General features: G+C 69.9%; 1 protein-coding gene across 1 annotated transcript in view; it reads right to left on the reverse strand.

The window, feature by feature from the left end:
- Positions 1–8,614: 8,614 nt before the first annotated feature.
- Positions 8,615–26,411, reverse strand: part of KCP (kielin cysteine rich BMP regulator) — a 48,003-nt gene continuing 30,206 nt past the window's right edge. Inside the window, exons 26-43 of the mRNA XM_065423222.1 lie at positions 26,152–26,334; positions 23,930–24,200; positions 23,495–23,577; positions 22,052–22,145; positions 21,566–21,733; positions 20,462–20,544; positions 20,121–20,241; positions 19,195–19,277; positions 17,160–17,259; positions 16,504–16,592; positions 14,637–14,739; positions 13,861–14,003; positions 13,335–13,507; positions 12,750–12,861; positions 12,288–12,389; positions 11,889–12,053; positions 9,442–9,742; positions 8,615–8,832 (exon numbers count right to left, since the gene is read on the reverse strand). Coding sequence (XP_065279294.1) covers positions 8,615–8,832; positions 9,442–9,742; positions 11,889–12,053; positions 12,288–12,389; positions 12,750–12,861; positions 13,335–13,507; positions 13,861–14,003; positions 14,637–14,739; positions 16,504–16,592; positions 17,160–17,259; positions 19,195–19,277; positions 20,121–20,241; positions 20,462–20,544; positions 21,566–21,733; positions 22,052–22,145; positions 23,495–23,577; positions 23,930–24,200; positions 26,152–26,334 — 2,592 coding nt within the window. The remainder of the gene's footprint in view (positions 8,833–9,441; positions 9,743–11,888; positions 12,054–12,287; positions 12,390–12,749; positions 12,862–13,334; positions 13,508–13,860; positions 14,004–14,636; positions 14,740–16,503; positions 16,593–17,159; positions 17,260–19,194; positions 19,278–20,120; positions 20,242–20,461; positions 20,545–21,565; positions 21,734–22,051; positions 22,146–23,494; positions 23,578–23,929; positions 24,201–26,151; positions 26,335–26,411) is intronic.

Genomic DNA, 26,411 nt, shown 5'->3' on the forward strand with positions numbered 1-26,411 from the left:
GTACTGATTGTGCTGGAGGGTTCGCTTAAAACTAGTTCATCGGCTCGTCAGAAGTAAAGAAAGGGAGACTCGTCTGGCAGGAAAGGGATGTTGTCCCGTTAAGGGCTCTCTCTCTTCAAGGATTTTTTAGAGACGTGGTTTTATCACCTTCACCAACTCACCAGTGAAATATTTTTAGTGCAAATTTTACACGAAGGTCCTGTAGACCGACATGTTCTGAGGAAATGTGACAGTGACGCACAGCTGGTTTTGTCAGTCAGTTCAGAAACTGACAGTGGATCCCTGGGGGTTGGCAAATGCCAGTGAAACGGCTCCATCGTTGTGCTAACAGGTCTGGCAGCCGGAGGCTTTTTCACTTTTCAGTTACTAGATCTCTCCGGAGGAACATCCCCCAGCTGCAGCAGCCAGCTGTGGGAGCTGCAGGAAGGCTCAGAACAGGGATAGGAAGAGGCGGCGGGTGGACACTAAGACCCAGGGGTGCCCCAAATTTTCAAGTGCCCTACGCAGCCGTATGCCTAAGGATGGCCCTGGGCACACCCTTCCACCCCAGCTCCGGGGATCCCTTGCGGCGCCGGCGGTAGTAGAGCTTTTACCCGCACAGCTCCCGGCCAGCAGAGGGTGCCGGGCAGAGCCTGAGTCGATGAGCCGCTCCCGGCGCTGAGACCAGCACAGCCCCCTCCCCGACATACCTGCTGCCTGCCTGGCTGCCTCGCCCAGGGGCCCCCCCGCAGCGGCCACCTCCTCCAGGGCACAGCAGAGCAGGGGCTGGCGCGGACAGGCTCGGGCCTGGCCCTGCGGTGGCGGCAGCCCAGCCAGGTGTGCCTGCCATGGGAAGACAAGAGGGGGCAGAGCGGGCCCAGCGGGGCTGCCCTGCCCAGAGCACGGTGCCAGGCAGAGCAGCAAGGGGGGCCCCACCTGGACCCAGGAGAGCCTCTGACAGCAAGACAGGGCCCAGGGCAGTCACAGGGGAGTGTGGGGGGGGACACAGATCTTCGGGCTGTGGCTGGACCCCCGCCCGGCTCCTACCTGTGCAGCTCCGCTCCATAGAGCCTCTGCCGCGCCCGTCCAGCTGGGCACTGCTCGCCGCCCCGCCACCAGCCTGGGCCCGGCCAGCGCCTCCCGCCACGACGCCACCGGGACGGGCTCCGAGTCCCAGATCCTTTCCAAGGAGGGGCCAGGTTAGGTGCTCTGTCCCGCCCGGCCTGGTCCCGCAGGGAGCGCTGGGGTGCAGCAGTGCCATGGGGCCTGGGGGGCAGTGAGAGCACCAGCCGGAGAAGAGGGGGCGATACAGCAGGGCCAGGAGTCTCCCCCAGTGAAAGGCAGCTCTGGGGCTCTGCATGACTGCTTCCCCCTCCCTGTGTGGGTGCCCCCCAGAACTGCGACTGCTGCCTGGAAGGAGGTGTGGGACTGGACCCACTCCGCCCGGCCATGGAGCTGGAGAAGACGCGGGGAAGCCTCTAGGTTGCTACTGAAAGAACAGACCCACAGAAGACCAGGGCACCGGGGCACCCCCAGAGCAGAGCGTGGCCTCCTGTGGGGCCAGTGCCCCACAGACGCCCTGCCCGGGGTCAGGCCCATGGGCCCATCTGGCCCCGTGTCCCGCCCCCTGCCCTGGATTGGGCTCATCCAACCTGGCTTCCTCCCCCCTGGCCTGGATCGGGCCCATCCAGCCCGGCTTCCTGCCCCCTGGCCTGGATTGGGCCCGTCTGGCCCCGTGTCCCACCCCCTGCCCTGGATTGGGCCCATCCAGCCCGGCTTCCTCCCCCGTGCCCTGGATCAGGCCCATCCAGCCCGGCTTCCTCCCCCCTGCCCTGGATCGGGCCTATCCAGCCTGGCTTCCTCCCCCCCTGGCCTGGATCGTGCCCGTCTGGCCTGGCTCCCGCACCATTGTGGGTTCCCCTGGGCCCTGGCTTGGTGCCAAGGGCTCCAGGGCCGAGAAGGTGCTGGTGTCCGGGGGCCCGGCTTCTTGCAGGCAGCGCGGGGCCGTCTCGTGTGCCTGGGGACGGCGAGCTGGTGGTGGGGCTTCACCCCGGACCCCCCAACATGTCCCACCATGGCACGTCCCGGGTTACTATGGGGCAGGGGCAGGTCGGCGATGCCCCTCCCCCCGCCCTGGGCTGCCCCCCTGGCTGTACCTGGCTCAGGGCCTGGGGGGCACCGTGCTGGTAGACATGGGTGAGGGGAGGGCCGCAGTGCCGGGGCGGGGGGTCAGACGTACCCATCCAGGACCTGCCAGTGCCGGCGCATTGCCCAGGGGCACAGAAGGCTGCTGTCCTCGGTGCCCGCGCCCTGCAGGGAGAGAAGGTGACCGGTGAGTGTCTGGCAGGGGGCACAGAAGGGGCACAGAGGGGGCTCTCCAGGGATGAGCCCCCCCATGGCACATCTGGCTCTGGGTCCTGGCTCTCAGGCAGACCAGGCATGCGGTGAGTTCGTGGGGTCTCAGCCTGGAGGCCAGGCATCCCCGGTACCCCCTGGGCATCACTCTCAGGGTGAATGGGTCCCGGAGTCACAGCTACCCTGCCTTAGAGCAGCTGGCAGCCCACGCAGGGCTATGGGGGGGCTGGCAGCCGTGGGACGAGGCCCCATGACCCAGTGGCCCAGCCAGTGAGGCTGAATGCCAGTTCGGGGGCGGGGGGTCCTGACTCCCTCGGGGGAAGCCCCGGGCACCCGCTGGCGATGCACTCTCCCTCGGCCCCCTGGCAGCACCCGTTCCTTACCGTCCCGCCGGGGCAGCCTGTCTCCGGCTCCACTCGGTGTCTCTGCCCGGGGGCCCAGGCCGGCTCTGGGTGTGGCTGGGGGGCTGCAGAAAGCCAGGCCTTGGGGAGAGGAGACAGACAAGGGGTGTCAGTGCCAGGCCCCCACCCAGGCCTGTGTCCACTGCCCCCTCAGCCTGCTCCTGCACTCAGTCCAGCCCCCCGGCTCCATTGCTGCCCTTGGCCGCCCCTCCCCAGATTGCAGCTCAATGCCCGGCCAGGCGGGGGCATTGGCAGACTCACTGCTAGCAGCAGAGCAGAGAATAGAACCCAGGAGTCCTGGCTCCCAGCCCCCCCACCTCCGTGCTCTGCCCACTAGTCCCCCCCTTCCCCACAGCCCTGGGTACCTCTATGTCTCGCCAGGCCAGGCCATGCCTGTGTTCCCGCAGGAAGCTGTGCCAGGCCTGCCCGCTGGTGCTCGCTCCCGGCACCTCCCGGAGCAGCAGCTCTGCGTCGCGGGCGGGCAGGCGCCCGTCGCCATCGGAGTCCAGCAGCTGGAAGTCCCAGTAAAGCTGGGGGGGGGGGGGCCATAAGGGACAAGGCTGAAGTCAAAGGCCCCCCTCCCCCCAGCTCGCTGGCCCAGGGCCAGCCCCTGCCAGCAGGCAACAGTAGTGGGCTGTTATCCCAGCATGGTGGGCAATGGGCTCTGCCCTGGGTCACATCAACGGTAGCTCCCCCTCGCCCCTGTGCCGAGTCGGGCTGTTCTGGGTGGGGGAGATGTGGGGCCCCTGGGGAGATGAGGCCAAGGGGTCGTGTCAGCCTGGATCCAAGGCCCCCATCGGCCGCAGATGCCCGTGGGGTGTCTGCAGAGGGCAGACGGGTGGGGAGATGCTGCGGAGCCGGGGAGCCAAGCTGGAGTGGGGGAGCATAGGGGGCAGATGGTGGGGAGATGCTGCAGAGCCGGGGGGAGCCCAGGGGGCAGGATGCAGACGGGGCTGGGGGTGGGGGGAAGAGATGCTACAGCTCAGCTCTGGGAGCCACCGAGCGAGCGCAGGGCTGCAGCCAGGGGGCGAATGCGGCTGGACCCCCAGGGCCATGGGAGCCCAGGGCTCAGCCCCTCTGCCACACAGGGCGGGCCCTGTGATGGGGGCACTTCCTCCCAGCCTCTGGTGGGGCGGGCGCTGGCTAGGACCTGGACAGGCCACGCAGTGACAGGCGCTGCCACAGGGGGGCACTAGAGAGCCAGGGGCTGCCCCCTTCCCTGGGGTCTGGCTGCTCCACAGGTCACAGCCCTGCCTAGATCCCTGCCCCACTCCACAGGGTCTGCCCCAGCCCAACCCCGGCCCAGCTCACCTGTGCCCGTAAGTGATGCCGCCATCCTGCCACCAGCAGCGTCTCCAGCAGCATCTCAGCGCAGAAGCTGCCCTGGGGCCCAGCCCCACAGCCCTGGGGGGAGAAGGACTCAGAGGGGGGGGACAGTGCCAGCAGCACCTGTCTGCTCCCCAGCAGCTGCTGCAGGAGGGCACAGCGGGGGCCCCGGGAGGGGGCATCACGGCAACGTGCAAACTGGGCACTGGCAGGCAGGGTCAGCCCCAGGGGGACTGAGTGGGGAGCCCAGGGCTGGGGTAGCAGGGGGTTGTGGGTTGGGAGTGTGGGGCATTGGCACAGCTGGAGGGTAGGGGGCTGTGGGTCGGGAGTGAAGGGCATTGGCAGAGCTGGGGGGAGCTCAAGGCTGGGGTAGCAGGGGGCTGTGGGTCGGGATTGTGGGGCACTGGCAGAGCTGGGGGGGCAGGGGGGATAGCAGGGGGCTGTGGGTCGGGATTGTGGGGCACTGGCAGAGCTGGGAGGGGCAGGGGGCTGCAGGTCGGGAGTGAGGGGCACTGGCAGAGCTGGGGCAGGGGGCTGCGGGCTGGCAACGGGGCTGCGGGGCCCAGCTCCGGGAGCCAATCCGGGCCATGGGGGCGAGGGGGAGACCAGCCCCCACGTGGCAGCTGCCCAGATGTGGCAGTGATGGGCGCTGAGAGACGGAGCAGCTGTGCGGGGCCGGTCTCACCTGGTGCGTGGCCCCTGGCCTCTGGGCCCCCTGCGGGTGGAGGCCACGCAGCTCCTGCAGGCTCGGGGCCCCCTGGGGCACTGGGTCCATCTCGGGCAGCTGGTGGTCAGCCGGCCTGCGGGGGAGGTGGTGATCAGCTCCCCTGGGGCTCGGAGCCAGGACCCTGCCCCCCCCCCATGGCACCCCCCACAGCTCCCCGGCATCGGGCCCCAGGACTCCCACCCATATCTGGCGCTGCTGGTTTGATCCCAGTGATGGGGTCCCCCTGGCACCGTGGCCCCTGGGGGCTCAAAGCCTGGAAGTGGCTGGGCAGCCCACACCGGGCCCACAGACAGGTAGCTTGCGGGGAGGCCAGACCGACCCAGGGAGGGCCCTGCAGGGTGCTGGGGCTGGGAGCCTGGCCCGGGCTGGCAGTGGGCTGACGCCCCCCGAGCGGGCAGTGCCTGTGCCCCCAGCCTGCAGCGATGCCCCGCAGATGCTCACGAGGGGCGGCCGAGAGGCTTCAGCCCTGAGCAGATGCGGGTGCCTGTCATGCTGCCCTGCGCCCATCACCCCAGCCTCTGGGCCGTGCCTGGGGGCAGCTGGTGCCCAGGGAGGATCGTACCTGGTGGTGGCTGTGTCGAGCGCCCGGCTCCCCGGCTGCTGGCAGCTCCTCAATTATACATGGGCCCCAGGTGTCGGGTTCCGAACATCTGAGCTGCTGGGGGGGGTTGGGCTGGGGGGGCAGCTCCCTCCCCTGCCCAGGGCTCTGCCAGGTGACCTCCTGCCCCCACCTAGCCCAGGGGGGGCCCCACCCCAGTGGGCAGCCTGTGGTGCTGGGGGGTGCCAGGCCCCGGCTGCCTGGTGAGCGTCTCTGGGGCTGGGCGCTGCAATGGCCTGTCTGACCCAGCGTGACGGGCGCAGCTTGGCACGGCTCTGCCGCTCCTCCCCCGGCGCACGGCCTGCTGCCCCCTGGCACCAGGCCTTTTGCTGAGGGTCCCTGGCATCAGGGCAGGGGGCAGAATGGCCCATATGGCTGGGGAGGGGATGAAGGGAACCCGCCCCTCCCCCACCCATCAGGGCATTTCGTCAAGGACCCTCCAGGGAGGAATAACACAGGATTTCTATAGCAGCAGCCAGCCCCAGTGACCTCCCAGAGCCGGGCAGAGAACCCAGGAGTCCTGGCGCCCAGCCCCACCCCCCTCTAACCGCCCCTCTCCCCTCCCAGAGCCGGGCAGAGAACCCAGGAGTCCTGGCGCCCAGCCCCACCCCCCTCTAACCGCCCCTCTCCCCTCCCAGAGCCGGGCAGAGAACCCAGGAGTCCTGGCGCCCAGCCTCACCCCCCTCTAACCGCCCCTCTCCCCTCCCAGAGCCGGGCAGAGAACCCAGGAGTCCTGGCGCCCAGCCCCACCCCGCTCTAACCGCCCACCTCCCCTCCCAGAGCTGGGCAGAGAACCCAGGAGTCCTGGCGCCCAGCCCCACCCCCCTCTAACCGCCCCTCTCCCCTCCCAGAGCCGGGCAGAGAACCCAGGAGTCCTGGCGCCCAGCACCACCCCCCTCTAACCGCCCCTCTCCCCTCCCAGAGCTGGGCAGAGAACCCAGGAGTCCTGGTGCTTATCCCCACCCCGCTCTAACCACCCCTCTCCTCTCCCCGAGCCGGGCAGAGAACCCAGGAGTCCTGGCGCCCAGCCCCACCCCCCTCTAACCGCCCCTCTCCCCTCCCAGAGCCAGGCAGAGAACCCAGGAGTCCTGGCGCTTATCCCCACCCCGCTCTAACCGCCCACCTCCCCTCCCAGAGCCGGGCAGAGAACCCAGGAGTCCTGGCTCCGGCAGCCCACACTGTGGGAGATCAATTCCCGCTCTCTGCGGATCTCCCTCCGAGCTGGACTCTCCTTTGCCAGCGTGGGGCGCTGGCTGACGGCAGCGTCGCTTCGAGAGGCTGGCGTGGGGCTCTGTGCCAGCTGCAGGCAGCCTCCCCCCGGAGCATCAGTGGCACCCCAGGGGATGGAGAGAAATGGGGGGAGGTTATAGAGCCGGTGACAAGCTGCCATCCGGGGAGAGGGAGCTCCACAGGGTGCCAGGCAGGCACCACTAGTGATTTCACAGCAGCAGGGCCCAGGGGCATGGGCGGGGCAGGGCGCAGTGCCCTGGGAGACAACCCGCTGGCACCTGCTGAGGATCTGGAGGGCACCTGGGAAGGGGCATAACCAGAACGTGGCCCCAGGGGCCCAGAGCACTGCGGGGGGCGGGAATCTCTGCCCACAGCAGAGCACCCACTGCGATATGCATGGGCATGGCTGGCACCTGGCCGGGGAGCTGCACCGCAACCCTTGGGGGCCAGGCAGGCAGCAGGGAGCCACGGCTGCCAATGGACCCCTGGCAGGCGCCCGGCTGGGGCCACGCACTACCACGAGCTAGCTGCCCACGCTGGGTCATGGGCCACAGGCCCCCACCGGCCAGAAGCCGCTGCCCAAGGACCAGACGCTTGCCCATGGTTACCGCTTTTATTGCCGTGGGCACGGGGGGGGGGGGTGAGGCCTGGCTCAGCCCCCACCGCACTAATAAATACACCCGCCCGCGCCCAGCCAAAGGGGGCACCGCCCCTGGTGCCTTGCCCCAAGGCCAGGGAGACGGCCAGCCCGTCTGTGCCAGGACTCAGCACCCGTGTGACTGGCTCATAGCACCCACGGTGCCCCCCGGCACACAGCTCAGCCATTGGGTGCTGGGCAGGGTGGATCCAGATGGGGGGACTCCATGCCAGCCTGCGTGTCCAGCAACAGTAGTGCCAGGGCACTGTTACCCCAGGGGGCCTGCAGGACCCAATGCTGATGGCATGGATGGGACACCGAGGCCCAGGGGGCGTCGGGGATAGAACCCAGGAGACCGGGCTCCCCACTCTGTGCCGCCGGGTTGAGGAGAGGGCCCTGAAGCCATTGCAGTGGGCGTGTGGGGGCCGTGCCCTCCCAGCCTGGCACCCTGCCCCTCCTGTACTACAGCCACCTCCATGGGCACGGAGCCCGGCCTGGGGACGATGATGGGGAGGGGGCGCCAGACCTGCCCCACACAGAGCCACTGGGGGGGCAGCAGCGCCTGGCATTTCCTGCCCCTCGAGGCGTCTGTGAGCCTGGCTGGGGCAGCCTGGGGGGGAATCCCAGGGGAAAATGTGAGGACAAGGGGGTGGCAGGCCCTTGCCTCCTCCCCGTGGGTGGGGTTTTTTTTTGGCGGTGCGGGGCTCGCTGCGGGCTCCACATGGGTACTGCAGGGGTCACGTCTAGGGCACCAACTGGGAATGTGGCTGGGCCCGGGGCCATGGTGGAGGGCGCGGGGGTCACAGGGGCGGAGCGAGGGAGGGTGGCCGGGCCCGGGGCTATGGGGGAGGGCGTGGGAGTCCCGGGTGCTGTGGGAGGGAGGGTGGCTGGGCCCGGGGCCATGGCAGAGGGCATGGGGGTCCCGGAGGCTGCGGGAGGGAGGGTGGCCGGGCCCGGGGCCATGGCGGAGGGCACGGGGGTCCCGGGGGGCTGTGGGAGGGAGGGTGGCCGGGCCCGGGGCCATGGGGGAGGGCATGGGGGTCCTGGGGGCTGCGGGAGGGAGGGTGGCCAGGCCCGGGGCCATGGCGGAGGGCGTGGGGGTCCCAGGGGCAGAGAGAGGGAGGGTGGCCGGGCCCGGGGCCATGGCGGAGGGCACGGGGGTCCCGGGGGGCTGTGGGAGGGAGGGTGGCCGGGCCCGGGGCCATGGGGGAGGGCATGGGGGTCCCGGGGGCTGCGGGAGGGAGGGAGGCTGGGCCCAGGGCCATGGGGGAGGGCATGGGGGTCCCAGGGGCAGAGAGAGGGAGGGTGGCCGGGCCCATGGCAGATGGCACGGGCATCCCGGGGGCAGGGGCTCCGGGGGCTCAGAGGCTGCCGTAGACGACCTGGGGACAGGCCTCGGGGAGGACGCAGTGGGCCTCATGCTCCACCCGCCCGGCGGGGCACTGGCACCCGGGCACGCAGGGCGTGAAGCAGCGCGACTCGATGGCCCCCAGCGGTGCGTCCTTGTTGTAACACGTCTTGGGGCAGGGCGGGCCGCACTCGTCGAACACGTAGCCCCGGTCCTGGGGGCAGCCGACGGCTGCGGGGAGACGGGGGGGTCAGTGCCAGGGCTCGGGGCGGAGGGAGGCAGTGCTGGGACCTGCCTACCCCCTCACCCCAGGCTCAGCCCTGAGGGTGAGAAGCCAGAACTGCCCCCGCCGCCATGAGGCCGGCCTGAATTTCCTCAGGCGGGTGGGGGCAGTTTCTGTGCCCCCACATCTGGGCTAGCACAGGGCCTGCCCCCCCCCAGGTCCTGTCCCCCCCAATCTGAGCCAGCCCAGCGCCTGCCCCCCATAGGGCTCCCTCCCCGATCTGAGCCTGCCAAGGGCCTGTCCCCCAATCTGAGCCAGCCCAGGGCCTGCCCCCAGGAGGGCTCCCCCCCCGATCTGAGCCAGCCCAGGGCCTGCCCCCCACAGGGCTCCCCCCCCAATCTGAGCCTGCCAAGGGCCTGGCCCCCAATCTGAACCAGCCCAGGGCCTGCCCCCCCCCAGGGGCTCCCCCCAATCTGAGCCAGCCCAGGGCCTGCCCCCCCAGGGGCTCCCCCCGCTCTGAGCCAGCATGGGTCCTGCCCCCCAACCTGTGGGGGTCAGTGCCAGGCCGGGGCTGCAAGGGTTTGGGGGGAGGATTGGGAAGCGCTGCCCCCCCTCACCACAGAGCGTGGGCGAGCGCCAGCGCAGAGCCAGCCCGGCCCGGCGGCACAGGGCAGCGTAGGCCTCCAGCGCGTCACACAGGCACTGGTCGGCGCCGGCCCCGCAGGCGCACAGGTCGTAGACGCAGGCGGCGAAGAAGGGCTCCGGGGGCACCAGGGGGTGGCAGGGCTCGAATGCCCCCGACTTCAGCACCTTGCAGCGGGCGTTGGCCTCCTTGCGGGCACGGTAGCCGGCCTCCTTGCAGGGATCCACATCCCGCCCGTCGGCACACGGCCCGCCCGTGCCGTTCCCGCTCGGCACCTGCCCCAGAGACGCCGTCAGCGCCGGCAGGGGGCAGCACCCTCAGCACCCTCCCAGCCTGGGCCTGGCAGCCGCCTGGCTCTCTGGGGGACCCAGCAGAGCCCAGGGGCTGCAGGGAGGGAGAGCAGGGGCTGGGGGGCCAGCGCCCCATGGTGGCGCTAGGGGGCGCAGTCCTGCGGGGATGGGGGGCTCAGCAGGGGGCGCTCTCCCCTGGCAGCCAGTGCTGGCCCCAATGCCCCTATGTGGCGCTAGGGGGCGCAGTCCTGCAGGGGGTGGGGGGCTCAGCAGGGGGCGCTCTCCCCTGGCAGCCAGTGCTGGCTCCAATGCCCCTATGTGGCACGAGGGGGCGCTGTGCTTCAGGGAGTGGTGGGCTCAGCAGGGGGCGCTCTCCCCTGGCAGTCAGTGCTGGCTCCAATGCCCTGGTGTGGCACTGGGGGGCGCTGCAGGGAGCAGGGCAAGCGGGGCTGTTAACCCGTGTCCTGGCTGCCTCCTCCCTTCTGCCTCGAATCCCCCCTAGTCGGGGGTCACAGCCCTCACTCCAGGGCACCTGGGGGTCATGACGGGCACCCCAGAGGGATGCTGAGAGCTTCCTCCGCCGGCCCGGTCCTGGGTGGCAATGTGGGGGGGAAAGGGAGCTGGGACGGGGGGTGATGGGGGGAAGGGAGCCAGGCCGGGGGGGCGGGGGATGTGGTAAAGGGAGCTGGGCTGGGGGGTGTTATGGGGGGAAGGGAGCCAGGCTGGGGGGCAATGGGAGGGAAGGAAGCCGGGCTGGGGGGGATTATGGGGGGAAGGGAGCCTGGCTGGGGTGTGTTATGGGGGGAAGGGAACCAGGCCGGGGGGGCCATGGGAAGCAGGGAGCCGGGCTGGGGGGGGCAATGGGGGGGAAGGGAGCTGGGCTGGGAGGGGTTATGGGGGAAGGGAGCAGGGCCAGTGGGGGCAATGGGGGGGAAAAGAGCCGGGCTCGGGGTGGGTTATGGAGGGAAGGGAGCCAGGCCGGGGGGGCAATGGGGGGGAAGGGAGCTGGGACAGGGGGCGATGGGGGGTTACAGAGCTGGGCCGGGGGTTGATGGGGGAAGGGAGCCAGGCCGGGGTGGGGGGGCAATGGGGGGTTAGGGAGCAGGGCTGGGAAGGTTATGGGGGGAAGGGAGCAGGGCTGGGGGGGGCGATAGGGGGGAAGGGAGCCAGGCCGGGGTAGGGGGGCAATGGGGGGTTAGGGAGCAGGGCTGGGAAGGTTATGGGGGGAAGGGAGCAGGGCTGGGGGGGACGATGGCGGGGAAGGGAGCTGGGCTGGTGGGGGTTATGGGGGGAAGGGAGCAGGGCCGGGGTGGGGGGGTAATGGAGGGTTAGGGAGCAGGGCTGGAGGGTTATGGGGGGAAGGGAGCAGGGCCGGGGGGGATGATGGCAGGGAAGGGAGCCGGGCTGGGGGGTGATGGGGGGAAGGGAGCCAGGCCGGGGGGGACGATAGCGGGGAAGGGAGCCGGGCTGGGGGGGGTTATGGGGGGTTAGAGAGCCGGGCTGGTGGGGGTTATGGAGGGAAGGGAGCAGGGCCGGGAGGGCATTGGGGGGGGGGAAGAGAGCCAGGCTGGGGAGGGTTATGGGGGGAAGGGAGCCGGGCTGGGGGGCAATGGGGGGAAGGGAGCCAGGCCGGGGGGACGTTGGGGGGGGAAGAGAGCCGGGCTGGGGGGTGATGGGGGGAAGGGAGCCAGGCCGGGGTAGGGGGACAATGGGGGGTTAGGGAGCAGGGCTGGGAAGGTTATGGGGGGAAGGGAGCAGGGCTGGGGGGGACGATGGCGGGGAAGGGAGCTGGGCTGGTGGGGGGAAGGGAGCAGGGCCGGGGGGACGTTGGGGGGGGAAGGGAGCCGGGCTGGGGGGGGTTATGGGCGGAAGGGAGCAGGGCCGGGGGGCAATGGGGGGAAGGGAGCCGGGTTGGGGGGGTAATTGGGGGTTAAAGAGCCGGGCTGGGGGGGTTATGGGGGGAAGGGAGCAGGGCCGGGGTGCAATGGGGGGAAGGGAGCCAGGTTGGGGGGGTAATTGGGGGTTAAAGAGCCGGGCTGGGGGGGGTTATGGGGGGAAGGGAGCCGGGCTGTGGGCGGCCGCAGAACCTGTCTCTCTGCTCCTGGGGCGGCCCCGCCCGGCCCCAGCTCACCCTCCAGCTGTTGCCGAAGGCTGCCTCGGCGCGGGCCAGCTGCCCCGAGCGCAGGCGGGCATCGTCCTGTGGGTGGCCGTTGAAGTCGCCGCACAGGCCGCACGTGTGCCCCTTGTAGGTGCCGGGCACGCTGACCTCCAGTTGCGAGCGCCCGCTCCACAGGACCTGGGGGCAGAGGGGAGATGGGCAGCACCCCACCATGCGGGGCACAGAGCCCAGCCAGCTGCTGGTCACGTGCCGCTCCACCTACCAGGCCCAGGGCTGGATCGGGCACTGCCAGGAGGGGTCTGCAATACCCGTGTGGCAGCGCCCTCCTGCTGGCGCAGCCTGGATTGGGGGCCCGGCGACGGCACCCCAGCGGGCAGCAGCAGGCAGGGGACCCCCACGCCCGGTCGTTACCTTCACCCCGATGTTGGTGTTGAGCAGGACGGTGTTGGTTTGGCGTTCGACATAGAGGTGGGGCTCCTTGAGGAAGGGCAGGGTCACCACCTGGCCGTCCACCTGGGAGGGGAGAGCAGTGCCTCAGCGGGCACCACAGGACACCGGGGTCCCACCTGTGCAGCCTGGCTCCCTCCTGCCTCTAGGTGACCTCCCGTAACCGCACCAGGGCCCCGCCCCGCCCAGCACGGGCTCCGGGCAACCTCCCTGGCCCCGCCCCGCCCAGCACGGGCTCCGGGCGACCTCCCCATAACCGCACCAGGGCCCCGCCCAGCCCAGCACGGGCTCCCGGCGACCTCCCCGTAACCGCACCAGGCCCTGCCCCGCCCAGCACGGGCTCCAGACCCGGCTCCACCCCAGGCAGTGGCGGGCAGAGGTTCGGGGTGCAGTGGGTGTCCGGTCCGGCAGCGTTGCCCATCTCACCCTGACCAGCCAGTCCTGCAGCAGCTGCACCACGACGTCCCCGACTCGCACTGTCACCTCCTTGGTCCAGGCCACGCCCGGGCGCCCCCTGTCGTCATTGGTCACGTGGATGCTGCGGGCAGGAGACGGGCCCAGGGTCAGTAGGCCGGGGTGTGAGTCGGGGGGCTTTCCTCGGTGGGCTAGGGTCAGAGCTGGGAACAGAATCCAGGAGACCAGGCTCCAAACCTCCAACCACTAGACCCCACTCCCCTCCCAGAGCTGGGGATAGGACCCAGGAGTCCTGGCCCCCAGCCCCCCGCACTAACCCACTAACCCCCACTCCCCAATAAAACCCAGGAGTCCTGGACCCCAGCCCCCTGCTCTCAGCACTAGCCCCCACTCCGCTCCCAGAGCTGGGACAGAACCCAGGAGTCCTGGCCCCCAGCCCCCTGCTCTCACCACTAGCCCCCACTCCGCTCCCAGAGCTGGGACAGAACCCAGGAGTCCTGGATCCCAGCCCCCTGCTCTCAGCACTAGGCAGCCTTTCCCTTCCCCCCAGGCGCCTGGCCCGGGGCTGTTGCCCAGGTCAGCCACGCCCCCTCTCACCTGAAGTCCCCCCCCTGGCAGTCCTGGGCCAGGACGTAGGTGCAGGTGCCCTGGAAGTGCAGCAGCCGCCCGTCGAAGGTGCGGTAGTGTGGGTCGCCGAAGGCCAGGCAGGTGGCGGGGCGGGGCAGGCAGTGAGGGCAGCACATGCCTGGCATTAGCGCGGGCGTCTCATCCTGGGCGCACAGGGGCTGTTATGGGGATGCGGGTGCCAGCCTCTGCCCCCGTAATGCCCACGGCTGGCTGCCCCTCTCCCATCCCCCACCCGGCCCCGTGACCCACCGTTGGCTTCCACCCTTCCCACCGCCTCCCACCCTGGCTGCCACCCCCGGCGTGGCTTTGGGACCCCTCATGGGGTAATGGGGTGGGCAATGGGACACCACTCACACCCCAGTGGCCAAGGCAAGTCCTCACTGGGGCCCCTGACGCACCCCCCATGGGCTGGAGGGGAAGGCCAGCCAAGGAGCTCGACCAGCGGGGAGAGGGAGGGGAGGGTCTAGCCGGGCCCCGGCCCGAGCGCCCCACTCACCGCGGCGCAGGCGGCCGGGGGGCAGCGCTGGCTCCGGCAGTGCACCTCCCCAGAGACGCAGGTGCAGGCGGTGCAAGTGTCCACCTGCCAGTGCTCGCTGGCCTGGTACCGCTGGCCCTGGTAGGAGCAGGAGCCGTCCGGGTCTGGGGGCAGAGCATGGAGCCAGCATTGTGGGGCCCCCCCAGGTCCAGAAGACAGCGGCCTGGGGGCAGCGCCGGGTCCTGACAAGGTGGCAGCACTGGCACGGCGCAGGCAGGGGCAGCAGGTCTGGCCCCCCCAGCGAGGGGCCGGTGATTCGAGCGGGGCACATCATGGGAGCCAGGACTCCTGGTCCTACTCCCAGCACTGGCCCCTTCCCCTGCTCTGTGCCTCAGTTTCCCCACCCGGGGTGTAGGGCTGACACTGGTCAGCCTCACCGCAGAGGCTGTAGGGTGACCAGACAGCAAGTGTGAAAAATCGGGACGGGGGTGGGGGTAATAGGAGCCTATATAAGAAAAAGACCCAAAAATCGGGACGGTCCCTATAAAATCGGGACATCTGGTCACCCTAAGAGGCTATGACGTTAACCCCGCTCAGACTGGCATCAACGCCATCTGTGCACAGCCCCTCTAACCTCTTCCGTGCTGCCCTCCGGGATCTGCCAGCGAGGGGCTGGCACCGTACTGGGCACCCCCCGCCCCTAGGGAGCCTGGCATTGTGGAGTCACTGGCCTGGCACCCCTCCTCTCCTGGGACGTGGGCCCTGCACCTGGCTAGCCCACCAGGAGCAGCTCCTACCTTGGCACTCGTAGCAGCAGGAGCCGGGCATCTGCACCTTCCGCAGGCCGCCCTGGCACTCCACGGGCTCGCACTCTGCGATGTGGCACTCCACGTGGCCCCGCTGCACGGCAGAATCACCAGAGAGGAGTGGGCACCCGGGCTCTCGGGCAGGGCACCCGGCAGCCCTCTGCCCCTCTCCACCCCGGGCAGGCATCCCCACGGCGCAGAGGGCACGATAGCCAGTCTGCAGAGGGCACGCCTGCTGCAGGGGAGCTGCTCCATCCTTTCCACACTGAGAGCCCTGCCCTCTGCCCCCCAAACACACCCCTTGGCCTCGCAGGCACACAGGCGGGCACGCCCCCCGCCAGTTCAGTACCCCGCCCCCGCTGGCCGGGAGGGGGCAGCCCAAGCAAGGTGCCACATGGCCTGTCCGGGAATCCCTGCCACAGAGCCAGGACTCCTGGGTTCCCCTCCACGCCCTGCCGCGGGGCCCAGGCGAAGCCCCTCCCTGCCTGGCGCCTGGGGAATCGCTGGCTGGAGGGAGAGGGGTAGGGACACAGACACACCAGGCTGGGGGCGGGAAGGGAGCCCCCAGGGCACAGTCGCCCCGGGTGGGGGGGAGGGGATGCCCCAGGGCACAGACGCCCCGGGTGGGGGGGAGGGGATGCCCCAGGGCACAGACACACCGGATGGGGGGGAAGGGGATGCCCCAGGGCACAGACGCACCAGGTGGGGGGGGATGCCTCAGGGCACAGACGCCCCAGGTGTGGGGGAGGGGATGCCTCAGGGCACAGACGCACCGGGTGGGGGGGAGGGGATGCCTCAGGGCACAGACGCCCCGGGTGGGGGGGAGGGGATGCTGTGACGAACTGGGACTGTTCTTAAAGTGGTCTGTGAATGCTGACAGGGGAGTGTGGCTAGGATAGTCTGCATTGGGGGATGGGAGACTGACCTACGGAGAATACCTGAGCATGTAACATGAGAACCCAGGAGGGGGCTGGGGCGAGGTGACACCTTTGCCCGGGAAACTGAACAAAGGCTGTGGGAGGGGTCGCTGAAGGCAGAGTCTGGGAAGCTGGCTGGTGAGGTGGCTGGAGGCAGGGAGGGCTCTGACCTCTGGAGGGGGGCTGGGGTGCCCAAGGACCCCAAGATGGACCTAACTGAGGGGTATCCTGTTGTCTGTGCCTGCAAGACCTGTCTCGGACTGTATTCCCGTCGTCTAAATAAACCTTCTGCTTTACTGGCTGGCTGAGAGTCATGGTGAATCGCAGGAAGCCGGGGGTGCAGGGCCCTGAGTCCCCCCTTACTCCGTGACAGATGCCCCAGGGCACAGACACACCGGATGGGGGGGAAGGGGATGCCCCAGGGCACAGACGCACCGGGTGTGAGGGGGGATGCCTCAGGGCACAGACGCCCCGGGTGGGGGGGAGGGGATGCCCCAGGGCACAGACACACCGGATGGGGGGGAAGGGGATGCCCCAGGGCACAGACGCACCGGGTGGGGGGGGGATGCCTCAGGGCACAGACGCCCCGGGTGGGGGGGAGGGGATGCCCCAGGGCACAGACGCACCGGGTGGGGGGGGGGATGCCTCAGGGCACAGACGCCCCGGGTGGGGGGGAGGGGATGCCCCAGGGCACAGACGCACCGGGTGGGGGGGGGATGCCTCAGGGCACAGACGCCCCGGGTGGGGGGGAGGGGATGTCCCAGGGCACAGACACACCGGGTGGGGGGGAGGGGATGCCCCAGGGCACAGACACACCGGATGGGGGGGAAGGGGATGCCCCAGGGCACAGACACACCGGATGGGGGGGAGGGGATGCTCCAGGGCACAGATGCACTGGGCTGGGGTGGGGGCTGCCTCCGCTGGGCCATGCTGAGTCTTACATTACAGGTGCAGCTGACGCAGTCGCCCTCGCTGTCCGTCCAGCACTCACCGTCCGACACCCGGCGCCCTCCAGTCTCTATCACGCACTCTGCAAGGGGGGGAGGGGGGTCAGCCGCTGCCCCCAGACCCACGGGGACGGGCACTGGGAACTGCGTGGGCAGACAGTCGCCCAATGACAGAGCAGGACGGTTCCCGGGGGGGGGGGCGGGGACATGATGGGATGGGGGGGGATTCTCTCACAGTCAGTCCTGTGCTGACTGGTACACAGCCATCACTAGGCTTCAGAGTTATCAGCCCTGGGCTGGGCGGGGCTCAGAGCTAGTGCTGCGCTGTCTGTCTGCAGGGACAGGTGCCTGGACAGACAGACCTGGGGAAAGCTAACCCAGCGTCACTGCCTTGGGGTCCCCCTTGCCTGCTTGGCCTCTGCTGTCCCGTTAGGGGCAGCTGCCTTGTGGCCAGCTCCAAGCACCCCAGCCACAGGGCTCCGTGCCCAGCTGGGAACGGGGGGAGTTGATGCTTGGAACGCAGGGATCCCCAGATCCCAGCCCCCCGCTTCTTGGTGCCATGCCGCTCCCCCTCCCCCCACAACGAAACGTGCGCCGAGGTGCCCATCGGCAAGGCCTCTGGGCGCGAGCGGGCGCTGGCCATACATCACCGTCGCAGATGGGGCAGCAGGTGCCCTGGGGGGTGAACTGCTCGGCGAGGGGGCAGCTGAGCTGCGGACAGCCCTGGCGCGCACACACCCAGGTGAGATCCTGCAATGAGAAGAGCAGGGGCCGGGATTCAGCCATGGCACAGGTGCCAACCCGGGACGGGGCCGCGGCATGGGCACACACACACACACCCTGCACACACACCCACGGAACGGGGCCGCGGCACCCCCTGCACACACACACACACACACACCCGGGACGGGGACGGGGCATGAGCACACACCCACGGAACGGGGCCGCGGCACCCCCTGCACACACACACACACCCACGGAACGGGGCCGCGGCACCCCCTGCACACACACGCACACACCTGGGACGGGGACGGGGCATGAGCACACACCCACGGAACGGGGCCGCGGCACCCCCTGCACACACACACACACACACACACACACACACGGGCCGCGGCCGCGGCACCCCCTGCACACACACACACACACACGGGACGGGGCCGCGGCACCCCCTGCACACACACACACACACACACACCCGGGACGGGGACGGGGCATGGGCACACACCCACGGAATGGGGCCGCGGCACCCCCTGCACACACACACACACACACACACCCGGGACAGGGCCGTGGCACCCCCTGCACACACACACACACACACACACACACACACGGGACGGGGCCGCGGCACCCCCTGCACACACACACACGGAACGGGGCCGCGGCACCCCCTGCACACACACACACACACACACACCCGGGACGGGGACGGGGCATGGGCACACACCCACGGAACGGGGCCGCGGCACCCCCTGCACACACACACACACACACACACCCGGGACAGGGCCGTGGCACCCCCTGCACACACACACACACACACACACACACACACGGGACGGGGCCGCGGCACCCCCTGCACACACACACACGGAACGGGGCCGCGGCACCCCCTGCACACACACACACACACACACACCCGGGACGGGGACGGGGCATGGGCACACACCCACGGAACGGGGCCGTGGCACCCCCTGCACACACACACACACACGGAATGGGGCCGCAGCACCCCCTGCACACACACACACACACACACACACACACACACCCGGGACGGGGACGGGGCATGGGCACACACCCACGGAACGGGGTCACGGCACCCCCTGCACACACACACACACACACACACACACACACACACACACACGGGACGGGGCCGCGGCATGGGCACACACACCCCGGGGGCGGCTGTGCATATGGAGGCCAGCCCCCGGAACTGAGTGCCCCCCCACGGTTCTCTCTCGGCCAGGCCTGCTGCTAATGGGGTGAGAGGGGAGGGGGCCGGCAGGGGAGCCATGGGGCGGATGGGCCACACACAGCGTGCTCCCCATGGCTCCGAGGGGCAGCCCCCAGAGGGTCACCGGAGGGAGGGCTGGAGCCTTCACACTGTGGGGGCACCCTGAAAATCAAGGGCCACGGACCCCCCCCTTCTCCGTGCTGGGCTCTGGCCCCATCTCACGCCACGCGGGGCTGGGCCTGGTCACTCTTTGGATGGGAGACCTCCAAGGAAAACCCAGGTGCTGCAGCGAATAGGGCAGGGGCCCAGGAGGGGGCGCTCTCCCCTGGCAGTCAGCGCCTGCCCACTGCGGCGCTAGAGGGCGCTGTGCTGCAGGGAGCAGGGCAGGGGCCCAGGAGGGGGCGCTCTCCACTGCACTCCGCACTGACCCCAGAGCCAGGGCGGTGGTGGGGGTGACATGGGGGGCAGGCAGCCCTGAGGCGCCGTGTGCAGCAGAGACGAGACTCTTCGTTCCCCGAATTACTGCACTGTTACACGGCTTCCCCGCCCCACCCCAGAAGTGGCTGCATGGAGAGCCCAGTGGAACAATCTTGGGACGCGAAGGGCTGAGGGCAGGCGCCGGCCTGGGGGTCTGATCACACAGCGCGGCCACGCTCAGCTGAGCCAGGCGCCAAGGCAGCCGCTGCCCGGCAGAGGGACAGAGCCGGCCCCGGGCCACGTACCTTGCACTGGCAGGTGTAACAGGGGTCGTCGGCCGCCTGGATCTCGTTCCCGGCCAGCTCGGCCGTGCAGTTACTCAAGGCCTCTGCAAGCCACAAAGGCAGCGGGGTGAGGGACTGGGCGAGGGGCCGGGGCACAAGAGCCAGCCCCACCCTGCCCTGCCCTGCTGGAGGGAGCCAGGGCCAGACACCCCTGTGACGGGAAACAGCCCAGCCCAGCCTCACCCAGCAGGGGGCGCTGTGGGGAGGGGCTCTGGCCGTGGGGGGAGCTCCTGGCGACTCCAGCCCCAGTTTGGCCCAGCAGGGGGCACTACAGGGAGCGGGCGCTGGCCATGGGGGAGCTTCCAGCTGCTCCAGCCCCGGCCTCGCCCAGCAGGGGGCGCTGTGGGGAGGGGCTCTGGCCATGGGGGGAGCTCCTGGCGACTCCAGGCCCGGTTTGGCCCAGCAGGGGGCACTACAGGGAGCGGGCGCTGGCCATGGGGGAGCTTCCAGCTGCTCCAGCCCCGGCCTCGCCCAGCAGGGGGCGCTGTGGGGAGGGGCTCTGGCCATGGGGGGAGCTCCTGGCGACTCCAGCCCCGGTTTGGCCCAGCAGGGGGCACTACAGGGAGCGGGCGCTGGCCATGGGGGAGCTTCCAGCTGCTCCAGCCCCGGCCTCGCCCAGCAGGGGGCGCTGTGGGGAGCACCGTGGGGGCACTGGCTGTGGGGGCACTCCCAGCGACTTCAGCCCCGGCCTCGCCCAGCAGGGGGCGCTGTGGGGAGTGGGGTAGGAGCGCTGGCTGCGAGGGGCACTCCTGATGCCTGCAGCCCGGCCTCGCCCAGCAGGGGGCGCTGTGGGGAGCGGGGGGTAGGCACGGGGCGTTCCAGAGCAATGCCTGCCCTGTGCCGTGCCCTGGCTAAGCAGCCCTGGCGCGTGCCCGCAGGGTACTCACGGGCACAGGTGGGGCAGCAGTGGTGCGGCCCGGGCGGCTGGATCTGGCTCCTGGGGCAGCCCACCAGGCTGGGGCACTGTCTGCGGTAGCAGCGCACGTGCGGCCCCCCGGCCGCCAGCAGCTGGAACAAAAGGCAGAGGCCAGGCTGGTTACTGTCCAGCCCCCCACCCCGCACAGATCCTGCCAGCCCAGTCGGAATAACCCCCCCAAAAGCCTCCAGACGGGAGAGCAGCCCCCCAAAGCCGCAGCACCCCCAGGGCAAGTGTACAGTGTGGGAGGCCTGGGGGAGCCCCCAGCCTGGGAGGAGGGGATAGAACAGTGTTTGCCCCCTGTTCCCTTACCTCACAGGTGCAGATCTCGCAGGGGTCCAGCGACGGCTGGAAGCTCTCCCCAGGGTTGTACGGCCGGCCCTCGAACACACAGTCTGGGGAGAAAACCCGCTCAGCGCAGTTGGGGGAGTCCCCATTCCTCTCCCAGAGCCGGGGACAGAACCCAGGAGTCCCGGCTCCCAGCCCTGCCCCACTCTAACCACTAAACCCCATTCCCCTCCCACAGCCAGGGACAGAACCCAGGAGTCCTGGCTCCCAGCCCTGCCCCACTCTAACCACTAAACCCCACTCCCCTCTCAGAGCTGGAGACAGAACCCAGGAGTCCTGGCTCCCAGCCCTGCCCCACTAACCACCAGACCCCATCCTCTCCCAGAGCCAGGGACAGAACCCAGGAGTCCTGGCTCCCAGCGCTGCCCCACTCTAACCACTAAACCCCACTCCCCTCCCAGAGCCAGGGACAGAACCCAGGAGTCCTGGCTCCCAGATCAGCCACTAGTCAAAGAAACAGTAAATGTAGAATCACTGTTGATAACGCCTGCGGCTGGGGGGCGGGGAGGTTAATAATGCTGAGGAGGGGCCGTCCCATGGTGCCATCTGCCTCGCCTGGCCCATTCAAACAAAATGGGTCAATGCAGCCAAATGCAAAGTCCCCCGTGCAGGACCGAGGGGCGCCGGCCGCACAGAGCGGGGCCTGTACCCGCAGAGCGGAGACGCTGGGCGGGATCCAGGGCTCACAGTCGATAAGCGACTCCACACGCCCAGCGCCAGGCTGTGATCCTCGGGCGCACACACAGGGCCACCGGGCGTGAGGACGTCCTGGGGCACCAATGTGTGCACAGCCGGACATGCCCAGCAGAGCTCCGCCCCCTGGGGCCTGTCTGGGAGGCGCTTTGGCCGCAGGTCTCTGGGCTCGATACGGGGGTGACAGGGACAGCTCTCTGGCCTGTGCCAGGCGGGGGGGTGAAGGGGTGTCAGACAGTCCCGTCCAGCCTTTGACTCTACAACCCCACGGCTCCAGCCCCGTGCCCTCTTCTGCAGCAGCTGTCCACCTCTGAGCCCCCTGTGCCCCCTCCCCGTCCCCATGTGGGCCTGGCAGAGCCGCGCCCGCCCTCGCACCTGCGCACAGTGGGCAGCATTCCCCGGGCACCTGGACGGGGCGGAGGCAGGAGCCGAGGCAGCGGATCTGGGCGCAGGTGGCGATGCCGTGGGTGCACAGGCAGGACACGCAGGGGGAGGAGAACCAGCTGGTGCCGTTGGCGTGCTCCTGCCCGTCATACATGCAGCCTGCGGGCACCGGGAGAGCAGCGGGTCAGACTCACGCCAATGTCACACCTCTGCCCTCTGCCCAGGAGCATCAGGCCGATACGGACCAATGGGCGCCCACTGCCCCACGCCAGAGCCTGCAGCGGCCTGCCCGGGGGGGCACTATCGGCCCAATATGGACCAACAGAAGTCGCTGACCCCCCATGCTAAGGAATCATTATTGACTGATAGGGACCACTTGTTTGGGGCAGAGTTATGTAGATGGCCCGCCTCTCTTAAAGAGATAGGCCCGCCGCCCCTGGGGGACATTGGGGGGGCAGCGGCCGGGGCATGTGGTACCTTTGCAGCGGGGGCAGCAGTCCCCGGGCTCTATCACCTGGTGGGTGCACGTCAGCGGGGGGCACGGGGCCTTCACGCAGAGCACGTCCCTGCCCTGAGAGGGGAAAGGCAAAGCCGTCAGCGTGGGGGGAGCCCCCGGCCTGGGATACGCCCCCTCCACCCGGAGGGAACCCGTCCGGAGCACGAACAGGGGCTGGAGATCGGGGCTGGAGAATGGGTCGATGGGGCTCTTGCCCCAGGTGCGGGTGCCGGTGCCCAGGGTCAAAGGGCGAACGCTCTTCGTCTGGACCGTGTCTTCGCTGACCAGCGGCGTTTGGGCAGAACATTTGCACCAAGTCTCCGGTGGCTGCCACCTAGTGAAAAACATCCAGCAAACCCACCCCAGCCGGGGGGCCTGTCGCCGGGCCTGGGACAGTGCCGCTTTGGGGGCTTGGACAAACACCTGCAAAACAATCAAATCCTGGGACCCACAGGCGGGGCCAGTACAGCTGGGTCCAACCTGCCTCCCCAGGCACACTGTGACCCACACATGTAACCCACACTGTGACCTACACACGTCCAGGCGGGGTCAGTACCCCCGGGGCACAGCGAAGGGGCCGTGGGGGGCTCTCCCCAGAGGGAAGAACCAGCTGGTGCTCATGGGCATTGCACACACAGTCCCCGCCCCAGCCCCCCAGGAACCTGGCGGCCTCAGCCCATGTGGCGTTAGTGCCCAGCTCCCTGGAGCCCTGGAACGGCTGGCTGGCCCCCGCCTGCAGCTCTCGCTGCCCTCCCAGTCTGTGCCCCAGAGATGGGCGTGGTGCTGGGGGGGTCTGGCTGACATGCCTGCCCTGACCTGGGCAAGGAACGCCCGGCACTGAGCCAGCCGGGCACCAAGGCCCCGAGCCATCCTGCTGAGACGGGAGGGGGGTGGGAGAGAGACAGACACAGACACTCAGGAGCCATGCTCGTGTCCCAGCCCTGGGCACTGCTTGAGCCTATACCTCGTTCTGTGGGTGCAGGGGGGGCTCCGTGGCAGGGACAAAGGGCATAGGGTGGGGAGATGGGGCACCAGCGGGCAAGTAGGGGGTGGTGCAGCCAGGGGAGGGGTGAGGGGTAGGTTGGGGGGCTGCAGGGGGAGCCAGCTAGTCTTGGCAGCTAATCTTGGGGCATGGGGGGCTGGGGGATGAAGGCAGCCCAGCTGCCCCCCCAGGGGTAGGGGAGACCACAGGGGGATCCAGGCATCTCCACCCCCACCCTGCCACGGCCCCATGGTGCAGGGGATCTCGGGGCAGGCCCAGCACGTGTGGGGTCACTGCCCCTCTGCCCCCGCTGCACTGAGCCCCAGGGCGCCTGGCCTGGTCCTGCCAGGGAGTGAGTTCCCACCGGGAGGGTGGGGCCAGGCCCGGGGAGATGTGCGGGGGCCCAGACCGACGGGGGCGGGGGGCTCTAGGGGACTCTTACCACGCAGGAGCACCGCTGGCAGGGGTCCGTCGGGGATGGCCAGTGCGAGCCCTCGGGATACTCCTGCCCCCCGTGCCGGCACACTGAGACAGAGAGGGGGGTCAGTGCCACCCTCTCGCCCTGGCCAGATGTGCTGAAGTGAACCACTGCAGGGGGCTGCCCATCCCCACGGCCCTCCCCCAACCCCCCGGCTGGGCCGTGCCCCCACCCCTCCCCCCATCCCCCTGCCCTTGGCCATGCCCCCCCCCTCCCCCCGGCTCTCCCCCATCCCCCAGGCTATGCCTTGACAGCAGCGCCCCCTAGTGGAGGCAGCTCAGCTGGCACCGCTGTGGCTTCTGCTGTCCCCGAACCCGCCCAGCCGCCCGCAGCAGCAGCTAGACGGCAGGAGGAGGCAGCGCCGTGCGCGGGGCCCCCGAGAGGCAGCGGGCTCCTCACCTGGACACTCAGGGCAGCAGTGGCCCGGGCGCCGGACGGGGCTGGCACAGGCGGCCTGGGGGCACAGGACGGGGGTGCAGAGCACGTTGCCATGCAGGCAGCGGCAGCGCTGGCAGGGGTCCGAGGGCGGGGTGACGGCCTGGCGGCTGGCGAGCTCCTGGCCCTCGAAGAGGCAGCGGTTGCAGTCGGGGCAGCAGGAGGGGGCGGCGGGCGGCACGGGGTGGGTGCATTGCTGCAGGCAGGGCTCGCGCTGGCACGTCACTGCTTCGTTCTGCGGGCACACGGGGCTGTTAGGCTGCGGGCAGGGGGCTCGCAAGGGAAGGTGGGGGAGGGGTACCCGAGACAGCAGGGGGGATCTGAGAAGAGCAGGGCTGGAGGGGGGGGTCTGGGAGGAGCTGGGCAGTGATGGGGGGGGTATTGGGTCGATCTGGGTGGAGCACCGGTTGCGGGGGTCCGAGCAGGGGCGAGGAGGTGGAGGGAGGGAACCAGGTGGGGTTTGGAGAGGGATCCGGGCAGAGCAGGTGGAATCTGGGAGAAGCCAGGTGGGGGTCAGAAAGGGCAGATCTGGCTAGAGTGGGGCGGGGATCAGAGGGGGGAACCCAGCGGAAGTCGGGGGATCAGGGTTGGGGGAGAACGAGGTGGGGGTCAGACGGAGGGATCAGGCAGAGTGGGACAGGAGTCGGAGGGGAGAACTGAGCAGGGGTCGGGGGGATCCGGGTGTATCAGGGCAGGGGGTCGGAGGGGGAACGGGACGGGGTGGGGGGGATCCGGGTGTATCAGGGCAGGGGTCGGAGGGGGAACGGGACGGGGGTCGGGGGGATCCGGGTGTATCAGGGCAGGGGTTGGAGGGAAGAACTGAGCGGGGGTCGGGGGGATCCGGGTGTATCAGGGCAGGGGTCGGAGGGGGAACGGGACAGGGGTGGGGGGGATCCGGGTGTATCAGGGCAGGGGTCGGAGGGGAGAACTGAGCAGGGGTCGGGGGGATCTGGGTGTATCAGGGCAGGGGGTCGGAGGGGGAACGGGACAGGGGTGGGGGGGATCCGGGTGTATCAGGGCAGGGGTCGGAGGGGAGAACTGAGTGAGGGTGGGGGGGATCCAGGTGTATCAGGGCAGGGGTCGGAGGGAAGAACTGAGCAGGGGTCGGGGGGATCCGGGTGTATCAGGGCAGGGGTTGGAGGGGGAACGGGACGGGGGTCGGGGGGATCCGGGTGTATCAGGGCAAGGGTTGGAGGGAAGAACTGAGCGGGGGTCGGGGGGATCCGGGTGTATCAGGGCAGGGGTCGGAGGGGGAACGGGACAGGGGTGGGGGGGATCCGGGTGTATCAGGGCAGGGGTCGGAGGGGAGAACTGAGCAGGGGTCGGGGGGATCCGGGTGTATCAGGGCAGGGGGTCGGAGGGGGAACGGGACAGGGGTGGGGGGGATCCGGGTGTATCAGGGCAGGGGTCGGAGGGGGAACGGGACGGGGTGGGGGGGATCCGGGTGTATCAGGGCAGGGGTCGGAGGGGGAACGGGACGGGGTGGGGGGGATCCGGGTGTATCAGGGCAGGGGGTCGGAGGGGGAATGGGACGGGGTGGGGGGGATCCGGGTGTATCAGGGCAGGGGTCGGAGGGAAGAACTGAGCGGGGGTCGGGGGGATCCGGGTGTATCAGGGCAGGGGTCGGAGGGGGAACGGGACGGGGGTCGGGGGGATCCGGGTGTATCAGGGCAGGGGTTGGAGGGAAGAACTGAGCGGGGGTCGGGGGGATCCGGGTGTATCAGGGCAGGGGTTGGAGGGAAGAACTGAGCGGGGGTGGGGGGGATCCGGGTGGATCAGGGCAGGGGTCGGAGGGGGAACGGGACAGGGGTCGGGGGGATCCGGGTGTATCAGGGCAGGGGGTCGGAGGGGGAACGGGACGGGGTGGGGGGGATCCGGGTGTATCAGGGCAGGGGTCGGAGGGAAGAACTGAGCGGGGGTCGGGGGGATCCGGGTGTATCAGGGCAGGGGTCGGAGGGGAGAACTGAGCAGGGGTCGGGGGGATCCGGGTGTATCAGGGCAGGGGTCGGAGGGAAGAACTGAGCGGGGGTCAGGGGGATCCGGGTGTATCAGGGCAGGGGTCGGAGGGGGAACGGGACGGGGTGGGGGGGATCCGGGTGTATCAGGGCAGGGGTCGGAGGGGGAACCGGGTAGAGGTCGGGGGGCTCGGGGTGGAGCAGGCAGGCGCTGCGGGCTGGCTCACTCACCAGGCAGGTGCAGGTGGAGCAGGGGTCCCCCGCCGGGGGGCGGAAGGTGGTCCCGCTCTCGTAGAGGTGGCCCTGATAGCGGCAGGCGCCGGAGCACTGGGGGCAGCACTGGCCGGGCAGGGTGACAGGGTTCCGGCAGGGGGCGGGGGAGCACGGAGCGGGCACACACGTCACGCTGCCATCCTGCGGGGCAAGAGCCGCTGGCGTCACAGCTAGCCGGGCTCCCGGCCTGGCAGGCAAGGGACCGAACGTCCCCCCAG

This window comes from Emys orbicularis, chromosome 1 (genome assembly GCF_028017835.1).
Source record: "Emys orbicularis isolate rEmyOrb1 chromosome 1, rEmyOrb1.hap1, whole genome shotgun sequence".
In the NCBI taxonomy this organism is placed as follows: domain Eukaryota; kingdom Metazoa; phylum Chordata; order Testudines; family Emydidae; genus Emys; species Emys orbicularis.